This window comes from Cryptosporidium hominis (genome assembly GCF_000006425.1).
Source record: "Cryptosporidium hominis TU502 chromosome 8 CHRO018131, whole genome shotgun sequence".
NCBI classification, from domain to species: domain Eukaryota; phylum Apicomplexa; class Conoidasida; order Eucoccidiorida; family Cryptosporidiidae; genus Cryptosporidium; species Cryptosporidium hominis.
In genome coordinates, this window is record NW_667305.1 from 1 (window position 1) to 12,427 (window position 12,427).

General features: G+C 33.6%; 4 protein-coding genes across 4 annotated transcripts; 3 read left to right on the forward strand and 1 right to left on the reverse strand.

Annotated features, from left to right (window-relative positions):
- The first annotated feature begins 1,805 nt into the window (after positions 1–1,805).
- On the forward strand, positions 1,806–3,476 carry Chro.80406 (hypothetical protein). Its single annotated transcript, XM_661641.1, has 1 exon — positions 1,806–3,476. One exon carries the CDS (start codon positions 1,806–1,808, stop codon positions 3,474–3,476), a length of 1,671 nt encoding a protein of 556 aa, XP_666733.1.
- A 753-nt stretch (positions 3,477–4,229) lies between these two features.
- Chro.80405 (hypothetical protein) lies at positions 4,230–5,798 on the forward strand. The annotated part of the gene is made up of 1 exon (XM_661642.1): positions 4,230–5,798. One exon carries the CDS (start codon positions 4,230–4,232, stop codon positions 5,796–5,798), a length of 1,569 nt encoding a protein of 522 aa, XP_666734.1.
- Positions 5,799–7,434: 1,636 nt separating this feature from the next.
- On the forward strand, positions 7,435–10,815 carry Chro.80404 (hypothetical protein). Its single annotated transcript, XM_661643.1, has 1 exon — positions 7,435–10,815. One exon carries the CDS (start codon positions 7,435–7,437, stop codon positions 10,813–10,815), a length of 3,381 nt encoding a protein of 1,126 aa, XP_666735.1.
- Positions 10,816–11,309: 494 nt separating this feature from the next.
- On the reverse strand, positions 11,310–11,723 carry Chro.80403 (thioredoxin-like, 32kDa; thioredoxin-related 32 kDa protein; thioredoxin-like, 32kD). The annotated part of the gene is made up of 1 exon (XM_661644.1): positions 11,310–11,723. The coding sequence occupies one exon, from the start codon at positions 11,721–11,723 to the stop codon at positions 11,310–11,312; it is 414 nt and encodes a 137-aa protein (XP_666736.1).
- Between the last annotated feature and the right edge of the window lie 704 nt (positions 11,724–12,427).

Here is a 12,427-nt window from a genome sequence, read left to right on the forward strand (position 1 = left end):
AAAGTTATGTTTTAGAAGTTTGAAAAAAAAAGGTCAATAGTAAATGATCACAAAAAATAGTTATATCTAATCATAACTTTATATAATGTTAAATAAAATCATAGCTAGCAGCTGAATATGTTAAAGCTGTATCATATTTTTTTGATTTCTTTATATGATTTATTTTTTTTTTTTTTAGTAAAAAATAACTAAAACAATATTCTAGCTTGGATAAATTTATTATTGAAATTTATAGATATTATTTGGAGTTATATATACTTTATTATAATTTTGGGGTATACATTTGATCTGTTTGATTATTATTTCTATTTTTATTCTGAATTTTTTAATAGTGCCGACGAGTTTGAAAAAAGCATTAATACTATTTTCTTCAATTATACGTCTGGCCTATTCAAGCTCGTTCAATATAGAAATAAGCCACAAATTTCAGCAATTCAACTTAAAGTCTAACAACAAAAAAATAATCAAATATTTATCGAGTTTAACGCTTTAAGATAAGGACTTAGAGGGATGAATTAAATGTAAGGGTAAAAACAAATACTATTTGTTTAGCTTCTTCTTATTCAAAGGACTTAGTACATATTACAAAAGAAAATATAGTTGTACAATTATCTCATAAACTGAAAAAATGAGAATTTTGAAGTTGGAGAAGACGTTTATTTAGCCTTTTCAGTATAAATATTTGAAAAAATACTAGTATTTCTGCAGGGCAATACAAACGAATTATGAGCTTTTCTAACTAGGTAAATATGATATATTCTATATTATCAATGAAATCAATACACTGTGTATATAAGAATGGCGGTTTTCCAATACGAAATTTTCATTTTATTTCATTCTTTGTAAATAATACAATTTATAAAACTAAATTTTAATTCGAAAAAGCAATGGAAACATACTTAAAGTTTAAACCACTTTCGGAAAGTACATTTTCTACATTCACATTCGGAAATAGTTTTAACAAATAAAAAGGTATTATTCACTGTTAAAATACAAGAATGATGATTTCAGCCCAGTTTAATTTGCATGACACTTGTTAGTGCACTCCGTATCTAGTTAAATATTAAAATTTCCGATAATTGTATCAAAAAATTCCTCAGAATTGGAATTATATTATCTTCTTTAGGAATATACCACATTGGTAGATTAATGGCCTAGAAACATTCAAATTATTGAGATACTGAAGTTATTTTTTGAAAGCATTATGCAATAGTTATATCTATTTGATATTAATTGCTCATTTAAATTCTACCGTTCCATAAAGTTAAGCAAAATTTAACATTCTTGCGCACAAGTTTTTTTTTGCAAATGAATTTCTCCATTGGTTTTATAGATAATTTCCAATCTAACAATCAACTGGGTGGTTTTAAGAGTAACAATTCCGCCAAGAGTTCTGTACTTTCCTATTATTATTTTTAGAACTCAGCTCTATGGAGTTAATATATATAAAGCTGATTGCTAAACTTTCCAGTAAAATAGAACCTAGGGGAGAAATAAACAAACTGAAAAGGAAAATGTTTCAGAATAACAACTTTAAAACAGACTAAAAAATGAATCATGATTGAATTAAGAATATATTCGAAGTATTTTATACCCATGGGAAAGTCTTAAGAAGCCTACCGAGAGAATTACGTTGGCTCTTAACAAAAGTAAAAGAAATTAGTTCTAATAATTGGCCATATCTAACAATGCAATTTATTCACTTAAAAAGGTTTTTATCGAAACTTTATATAATTTTATTAAATTAAATTAATTCCCGCCCTTGATATTAACTATGACATAAAATATTGGAAAGGAAAATAAGAATGAGAGCTATATTGTTCTTAATATTGCCTTTAGTAATTGTTACAATAAGTTGTTGCAATTATATTGAATCCGCTTCAATAGCCGATTCAACACGAGAATTTTCGGCTAAAATTGATGAACAAGACAAAACTTCAAAGGTAACGGACTCCAAACCAATCAGCGCAGATTCTACTCCAAAGAAAGATGAAGATAAGAATTATATTGACGATGATAAATTGTTAATTGGCCGAAAATCGACTTGGAATAGATTTATTACTCTGATTGTTGATCATGTAAAACCAGGAGAAAATTGGGAGAGTGCATTGTCTACTAAGTCGAATGAATACTTTGGATGCGATAGCCCTCAACGTATTTTCTGTAGTGACCATTATGAAAGTGAAGTTATTTTTGATAAATTCTTTATCCCTACATCAGCTGTTCCTGTTCACCTTCCAACAGAGGCTAAGCCCAATCGAATTACGGATTACATTAAGAGAACTTTTGATTTGAATTTATCCGACACTATTAAGTTGTCTAACTTCCCCAGAGTAAGGCACTTCAGAAGAAGCTTGGTTTTATTACCTCCAGAGCCATACCAAAGAGTAATGACTTTTGCTATTGAACAATGTATGGTTCCTTCAACTTGGTATTTAGAATTAATTCATTGTATGTACCTTGGCATGGCACCAAAGTTTTTTGGAATGGTTTTTAGCTATTCATTACAAGATATTGTTGGCGCAGCATTGATGAGTATCGGCTATAAAGACGAGCGTTTCATAATGGAAAACTGTTTTTATGCAGTATCATTAATAGTTGATGATTATATTTCTCCGCATTATAGGGAAATTTGTATTGCTGTGCATGCATGCCTTGAATCAAAGCATTTTGAACGATATTTTTCTAAACAAAAGAAAGAATTCGAAACTCGAATAGCAAGTACGTATAGCCATATTCCGGAAAAACTGGGGTTTTTAAAGCCGATGGAATTTTATAGGTATGCAGTTTTACTTTCAATATCACTTATCAAAGATAAAAACGTTGATATAAAAATCTATCCTGAAAGAAATTTTCTCCCAATAAGAATAGCACTAGCAAGTTTGGCATACTATGCGATATCTACTCATCAAAGTTGGGTATTTGAGTCAGAAAAGAAGGTCTTATTATTTTTCACAAAGACAATTCTGAATATGCTTTTTGAAGTATCATTGCTTTCAATCCCTGGCTGTGTCAAAAAACTAGCTAAATTTTCTCATAAAGCCAAAGTTGGCAAGGAAATTATTTTTGAGTTATTTTGCAAGGAGATTTTTTCTGCAGGGTTTGTTGCTGATGCTACAAGCGAATCCTATGTTGATCCTAATTTACATTCTATGGCTGTTATGCCTCAGAGGATACTGCATCCTTCATATAGTTCTTTCGTTCCAGACTTTACAGATGACGTGAAATATTCTGAAGACGAATCTTGGATAAATGCACAAATCGAAGTAAGTAAACCTAAAGTTGTAAGACCGGGACGAGTACAAAAGGTATTTGAATCAAAAAAACTAATAAGAACATTCCGAAAAGACCACTACAATAGTGGGATTGGACCTAAATCAATGGATGCTTCCTTACGTAAGATAAAAACAGGAAAAGTTACGAGGATTGGCTTTAGGAGTTTTACAAATAAATTGACAAAGAAAAGAAGTAAGTAGAACATTTGCAACATTATTTATCTTTTCGAACTTTGAACTTTTCAGCAATACGAAAATTATATTACTAAATAATGTATCCTTGGCTTAATTATCTCCTGAAAATTAACAAATTCCAGCTAATCTCCTGATTCAATATTAATAATTATTAAATAATATTTTGTAACTATTTCGGCTTCCATAATATTTATTGAATTGTAGTGTAATTACATTCAATAATATGTATATATTATTCTCGGAGATATAGCAAGTTTTGTCTGCATGTTGCTTTAATTACTGATTTTTTCTCTTGAACTGTTACGAGTTAATGCAAGAAAGGAGTTATTTCAGGCATTTTTGCTACATAGTATGTTAAATTTGTATGCGCCGATGGTAAGAATTCATTCAAACATTATGTATATATTAAGTACGGACAATGGACATTCAAAATTAAAAGTTAGCGATAAGAGCGAAATACATTTGTTTCCCGATTGAAAAACTATTCATACATTTAGCGAGTGGTTTACTAATCAGAATGCTGAGGGGCACTTGTAGTAGGGACAATGAAGTACCCAATGTAATTTATCAGTTCAATATAGTAATATAGTTAATTTATTTGTTTGTTTTTTTTTTAGATTAACTTTGATTTATTGCATTTTAAAATACCTATTTTGGCGCCAGTTTAGATTTTTTTTCTTTAAAGAGACCTTTCATTTTATCTACTTTGAGTTTTGCTAATTATTGCGTCGATGTACCAACAATGAAGCCTAATATAATATGCTTTACCTTAATATTTTTATTTCAACCTTTATTACTATTAATTTGGTCAAAGGATCAAAGTTGACCGGCTATAAATTAGAGCCTGGGATAGAGGCAGACAATGGATGGCAAAAATTAATTTTAGGCGTAAACTCTGCATATGATAGTTCTTCTGGAGATTTACTTTTAGATTCTAGAACCTCTTTTGTGAATGATTACACAAATTTTAAGGAAGCTACAATATCTTTAAATAGGGATGTTTGTGACGAAAATCCGGATATAATTAGTTCCTCAAAGCCCTCAGGCAACTTTCCAACGCACATTCCATTAGAAAGAAAATCCGTTTCAAGCTTCATTAGAAGAGGAATTTCAATAAATATGACTAATTCAGATTACAACTCGAATATTCAGTACCCAAGAGTCAAACATTTCAAGTATACATTACCCGAGCTTGTATTTGAGCCCTACCAGCGATTAATGAGCTTTGCGATAGAAATATGTATGATTCCATCTATTTGGTATTTAGAGATCATTCACTGTATGCATATGGGCATGGCTCCATTCTTTACAGGTATGCTCATGAGCTATAGTTTACAAGATATTATAGGCGCATCAATAATGTCATTGGGATACAAAAATGAAAAATTTTCCATTTATAACTGCAAAAATTCAGTATCTATTGTTGCAGATAACCAAGTATCCCCATATTATGATGAAATATGTGAGAAAGTTGAAGCTTGTATCATTTCAAGACCATTCAGTAATGGGCCTTTTTCAAAGTTAAGAACTGAACTTCAAGAAAGAATAGATAGATCATACAAATTAATTAAGCCATTAGATAGTTTTTTAGACCCTAAAGCTTTTGCAAGGTTTGCAATATTAACAACCATTTTGAATATTCAAAATAACAAGTTTCTATCAAGTATTTCTGCAGAAAGAAATTTTCTTGTAATCAGATCGATGCTTTCATCTTTGGGGTATTATGCTCTTTCTAGTGCTGCCAAACTGCAATTCGTATCTGAGATTTCTGTTGCAAAATTTTTTTCGGTTATGATACCAATGTGGCTTTCAATGAAAATACCGAGATATAAGAAAAGGTGCGTACAACAGATTGCTGCGTTTTCAAAGACAAATATAAAATCGTATGAATTACTTACATACTTTTGTCAAGAGGTGATTTCATCTGGATTTATTTATGAAAATAACGATAAACCTTACATTGAATTGGAAAGAACGGACTCACTTTATCCTCAAAGAGTATTGCACACTCATTATCCTCATTTTATTCCAAATATTTCTGAAAGAAAACTTTACACAGAGTATGATAATTCTTGGGCTGTATCTGTTACTGATGCATTTAAAGTACCTTCTATAATGGAAAAGCCCAATGAAGGTTTTTCAAAAATATATTATTCCAGAAAATACAAAAAGACTAGAAGAAAAGCCACTCATGGACAAGATATTGGGCCATCTGGAAAAAACAATAGTCGCACATTAAGACAAAAATTTAGGAGCCAGTTAACGAAAGTTTTTTTCTCAAAGAAGACGAGAAACTACTTTGAAATAATGAATAAAGTTAGAGAATGATATAGCAGGAAAAAAATTCCTTTATTTTTTTAATTGAAAATAATATAATTGCTTAAAGTTTTTTTTTTTTCGGAATTAGTTCATTGTAGTAGGAAAATTTGCCGTCAGCTATTTTAGGAATTCATAAGTTAAGTGAAACTAGAACGAACCTAAAAATTTTAATTCCGTTTAAATTTCAAATTATGAAAAATTAATCTAAAATATGAATCAAATAGCTTATTTTTTCGAGTTAGCTAGTTTTAGCACGAAGAATTCAAATTAATTTTATGCTTTCAATAAGTTTATAAGACACGTTTACTGTGTTACTGTTTAATCTTGAATTTGCGATTCCTAGAGGATCTGAAATCTTGCAAAGAATGTAAGTAATCTATTTATTTATTATAACATTTTTTTTTCAATTTTACCGTAATGCATTTTCACTTGATACTGTCTTCGACATTTTCTGCGATTTTTGCAAGAAAGGTAACTTTTGCTACTTAGCAATGGTTAAAATATTCAATTATATTGAAAAAAAAATGCATTATCACTTGTTTCGCCGCAATCTTGTGTTATTTGAAAATTCAAAAGGGTTCTGAACGCAACTATTTGACTTGTGAATAAGTAATCGTGATACAAGTTTATTTTTTTTTTCATGGAAATCAAATAACATGTTATTATTTAAATCTACTATATTTTTGGCATTTTTTAACTATATGCGGCGATTCATATAACTAATAATGAATTAGGTCCGACATGCTCACAACTAATGATTCTTTAGTTACACAATGTTTATACTATTATCTATGCTGAAGCTCCAATTATATTTGAGGAAAAAAAATGTTAATTAGTTCATCATGCTAAATTTGTAAAACCAATTGCTGTAGATTTAATAATGAAAGGTACAAACTCGAGTAATCTAAAAGTAAAAGTAATTATCAAGCCAAATCATACAAGAAAAATGCTAATAGCCAGCTACCTTAAGTTTAAAAGAAGTTGGGAGCGACTTGCTTTTCATAATTCGACAATTTACAAGGACCAGAATTAAAATTATAGCGTCTAATCGTAATATAATTATACAGCAGTCATCGAACAATTATGATACAATCCTAGTGGTCAAAATACACAATTTAGTTTATTTGCAAAGTTAGCGGGCCTCTGCAATTTTTCATATTAATAATCGTTTACATAAATTATTTTTTCGATACTAGCGGCACAATTAATGGTTGGGTAGGCGTGTCTATCTAAATACAATTATAGACAGAACAGCATAAACTGAGTATAAAATATAATAATATAAGTTAGTGGTAGAGTACCGATCTTAGTTAATTATACGTATAAAAAACATAATTTTAATATAACTATTTACAAATAATTATACAATTAACAGAATGAAGGTAGACTTATACCTATGTATCAAAGGGTAAAAGTTTGGGTAACACGATACTAATAGTTCTAATTAGAGGATACGTATATATCTATTAATAAAAAAAAAGAAGGGATAGAATATTTATTAACACTGCATATCACAGACGAACTATTTACTTCACTTAATATTTAAGGACGAGTTAATTTATTTTTGTATTTTTATAAAGGTTAACTCAACTGTAAAAGTTGTAATTGGATATATTAAGACAATTACCGGAAAGTTTTCTGCAACATGTTCAAGAAAACTTTGATTATTCTTGCACTCCTGGCCATCTTGGTTGGTGTATGTGCAAACAATTATGTTTCACCTAGACAAGTCAGACTATCTAGAATTCAACCAACTCGTACCATTGAGCCTGACCATTCCGGCGTATATACTACCCCGAATTTGAAACCATCTGATTTGGAATTGAAGAATAAAATTTTTGGTACAGAAGATTCAACAAGCGATCTTTCTTCAGTTATTCATGTTGTTCTCAAAGAGGAGGCCCCAGGGTCTTTTTCTATTCAAACATCTGGAGCTCAAGCATTTACTAAGGACGCTCTTTTCTATTATCCTCTCATTTCTCCAACTAAAAGGGGAATTGTCGGTTTTTGTGAGGAGGATATTAAACTAATTGATAATATTGAGAAAACATTATTGCGTGATGCCGAGCCAATTATAACATCTTTACCTGATACAGAGGCAAAGAAGGTCTATTCTCAAGTCTTGTTTTATATGAAGTCTCTTTGTAGGACACAGAGGGAAAAGCTGTCTAACCTAAGCGCATCTGTATCTGATCTTTCTCTAGATGATGAAGTGAATGAAAGTATATATACCCGCGCATTCGTTATTGCCAAGGAAGATGACATTCTTGTTTCTACTACGTTTATGTTGATTGCTCACGCCTCTCCAAATCCCATTCCAGGTAAATCACCAGAGACACCAAGGAATCTTGATGATTTAAAAAACCACTTGAAGGAGCAGCGCTCACTGATTGAGTCGCAGCTGGAATATATCGAGAGAAATCATGGTAGAATTGACAAAATTCCGATGTTATATCAACGACAGCATGCTCAAAGAACTCGCGAGAAGCTCGTTTCTGATATCAAACAAGAATTGGATGTTTTTGAAGATTTATTCGAAGAGTTATCGACAGCTAACGAGGTCACGGACGAAGTATTTTCCAAAGTGGAGTCCCAATCTCAAAGAATTGACGAGATTAATGCAAACAGTCTTGCATTAGGATATCACATTGATAAGTATTCTCCTTTACTTCCTAGATGGGCAAGAGATCAAACTAAAGACCCATTCATAGTTGAGAGTGATGGTAGTTATGGCGTAATAATGTCTGAGCCAAATAAAGATCTTTTGGATTTCCACAGGTCCGTCGTTGTAAAGAGAGCAGAGGAAGGCGATAAAGAAGCAGAAAGGGCTCTTTACATTTTGAGGACTGCAGTTTCCGTTCTTGAACACCGCGAAAGAACAACAAATTATTCTGCTCTCCAATTCTTTACTACCTTAGAATCTAAAGCAATGGGTACCCTTTCAAAGCCTTCTATGGTTGTTGACCCTAACGGAGATTTTTCCACTAATGAGTTTGAGTCGGATGTTGATGATTCCTCTGCTAGAGAGCCCTCCCCGGTGGTAACACCAAATAGAAAGCTAGCAGAAGCCACTTCGGACATAGAAGATGATGATGATGAAATGCCTAATGTTCAAGAGATATTAGATCCACAAGTTTCTACTCCAGAGGAGATATTAAGCAAGGTTGCAACTGGTAAGGCGTATACTCCCGCTCAATGCGCTTCAATATCATGCCTTTCTGGTCCTTCATGCATCAGCAACAAGGACGGATCACCTAAAATGTGCTACAAGGCGACATGTGTTAAGAAAGATTGCAATCACATTGCCATTCATACGGTTGATTGCTCTGATGCAAAATGCGAAAAGGGCTCGTGTAAATGTGGTAATTGCGTAGGCGGTGAATGCAAGCCTGGAAAATGTGTAGGAGGATCTTGCCATTCGGGCTCGTGTTCTTCAACCAAGTGTGTTGGATGCACTACAGAGGTTCCAAGGCTCGAGGGGTGCGTCGCACGTCCCGCTCATTGCACTGGAGGGTCATGTTCTCCTGCTAAGGTCAGAGGTGCTAGGTGTGTTAAGCGTGAAATATTACCAAATCATCACTGTGCAAAGGAGGAGTGTTCTAAAGGCGAGTGTGTCAAGGGTGAATGTAAAAAAGGAAAGTGCGTTGCTGGTGATTGCTCACATAGGTGCTATTGCGATGAGTGTGTTGCTCCAAAATGTCAACCTGGATCTTGTACACCAGGAACATGCACGACTGGTTCTTGCAACGTAGGTGAAAGCCAAACTGGATGTGAGAAGGGTTCATGCAAAGGCGGATATTGTGTTGGGCCTAAGTGCAATGGGAATGAATACGATGGATTTAAATGCAAGGGTTCAGAATGTACTCCTGCTAAATGCCACCCATCTTGCAATGGATGCAGTTGCACTACAGCCAAGTGCACCGGAGGAGAGTGTACCCCTGCGAGATGTGTAGGAGGAAAGTGCGGTCGCGTTCACTGCGATGGGTGCTCTAGTTCCCTTTGCCATCTTGAAGGTGCTAAATGCGTCCCTGCTAGATGTAGGGGTGTTAAGGCTATCCCTGCCCGTATCGTTGGGTATGATGGAAGAACTGTAGGTTCATGCAGCAGCGATTACTATAAATCCCGTTGTGTAGGTAAGCCAAATTGTAAAAAGCCAGATTATTGCGTACGCGAAAAACCAGAGGAGGTCTGCACCGCACCATCGTGTAAAAGTCCCGGTTGTAAAGGTACTAACTGCGACGGCTCCAAGTGTAAAGGATCTGAGTGCATGAGGCCAGCCACTACAACTACCACAAGATCTACCACTACTACTACGAGATCTACCACTACTACTACGAGACCTACCACTACTACCACAAGATCTACCACTACTACGAGACCTACCACTACTACTACGAGATCTACCACTACTACCACAAGACCTACCACCACTACCACAAGATCTACTACTACTACCACAAGATCTACCACTACTACCACAAGATCTACCACTACTACCACAAGATCTACCACTACTACTACAAGACCTACCACTACTACTACAAGACCTACCACTACTACTACTACTACTACCACTACTACCTCAAGACCTACCACTACTACTACCACTACTACCACAAGACCTACCACTACTACCACCACTACTACCACTACTACCAGATATGCCACGACTAGCCTAAGGACTTCTACTACTACCGTCTCATCACCTATTTCTACAGGTCCATCTCGCAGAATATTAGCCCAGGTACCAGATTTAGGTTCCGAGAAAGTACCAGAATCTAAGAAGCCAGAATCTAAGAAGCCAGAATCTAAGAAACCAGAATCTAGGAAACCAGAATCTAAGAAACCGGAATCTAAGAGTAGTTCTTGCAACTGCTCAAGTGGCCGCTGCGCAAAAAGCAGCTGCACAGGTTCTGTATGCGCATATGGGTGTGCATATGGTTGTTCCATGGGCTGCGGCGGCAAGAATGGAAACACTGGAAATCCAGTAAAATTGGCATCAGAGGCAGAAAACAGCATCGATTAAGTCTAGGAAATTTGACAAGTATTCTACAAGGTTGCACTGTCTTATTGAATATTTAGAGCGATTAAACAATTTTGTAATATTAGCGTCTGTTCAAGATGGTGGCAAGTTAATCAGCTTTAAGTTAAGATATCAGGCCCGATTGTATGTACTAGAAGGATCATCCCGAAAAAGACATTTTCAGGTGACCGGTCGAGTAAGCATTATCTCCACTTCTGGCTCACCGTATTCTTCTCGGAACCATATGGCTTAACTTGCCCTATATTTGAGAATTCAAGTAGAGACTGGGCCAACTTATCTAAGACTTGATGCACGCCAAATAGGTTTACATGTTTGGGAGGAGTCGTTAGTATTCTCCTTCCATTCTGATAGATTGTACGTTTATAGTGATGCCACGCATTTACAAGTATTCTAATTTTTACGTATCCTAAAAAATCTCGTAGTTAAATTGAATCGGATGCAGTGCTACCTGATTATTTACTAAATTTGGTTTGTATCTAGCTTAGGGGAGGTTTCTCTTCTCTGTATGGCTTCCATTTGGTAATGTCTACAAAATCACCTTTTTCACCATAAATATTTATTCTCCCAATTCTAGTGTTCTCATTACCGTAGTTTTCGGAAATATAAATTTGAATGAAATTAACATTCTTGAACTTGACCATTTTTAAATCAATGCATTCTCCACTAATTAGCTGGCTCTTTGTCAGCTCAAATTCTTGTGTTCCGTTTTCTATTTCTGCATCTCCTATACTGTAAGAAGTGGCGTCGGCGAAAAGTTTAATTTTTTTTGGTCCAAACCCTTCTATTACATCTTTCTCTAACAATTTGAATGAAACCCCAGTCAAATTCACAGGTTGAACGAAATTGAATTTGGCTAGCAATTCGTGATCATCTAATGAAGAACAAAACATTTCAAGATTAGTTTGAAATAATGCATTTTTAAATGGGAAATTTCTATCTTCATTTAAACATTCAATTGAGGTTTTCTTAATAAAATCGATAATGCTGAGGAATTGAATCAGAAATTAATTGCGCATACGTATTTCTATAAACATACCTATTTTTATTGCTCGCCTTCATCATTAGTTTAATCTTGTTAAAAATAAGAAAAATCAATTAATTTCTTAACTTGGCGCTTTGTGGGGACTAATTTAGCTGCATGTAAAAATAGTTTCTCAACACAAATATTGTACAAATTTTATCTAATAAAAATGAAGAAATGAGCGAATACAATAATATCCCTGATATTTTAATGACTAGCAAGTCACGAGGGTATCATAAACTTAGTATTGAGAGATTAAGAGAAATAAGTATCTGTTTATCAAACCTAAGCGTAAATATCGAGTTGCCAATTTTAGAAGTATTAATAGAACAAGAAGATTTACAAAAGCCATTCAACAACTATAAAAGCATACTTTTAAACTGTATTTTAGACTGTATTAGGCTTGCTCTTCCTGTTTCACCGAACTTTTTGAAAAAAATTAAATTTAAAAATTGTGTAAATATATCAAACAATCCTAAAAATAACCTCAAACAATCAAATACTGAAATGATATGTGAGATTACTCTATTTGGGTTGATTGAACATATTGAAAGCATATTAGAGAGCTTGAAA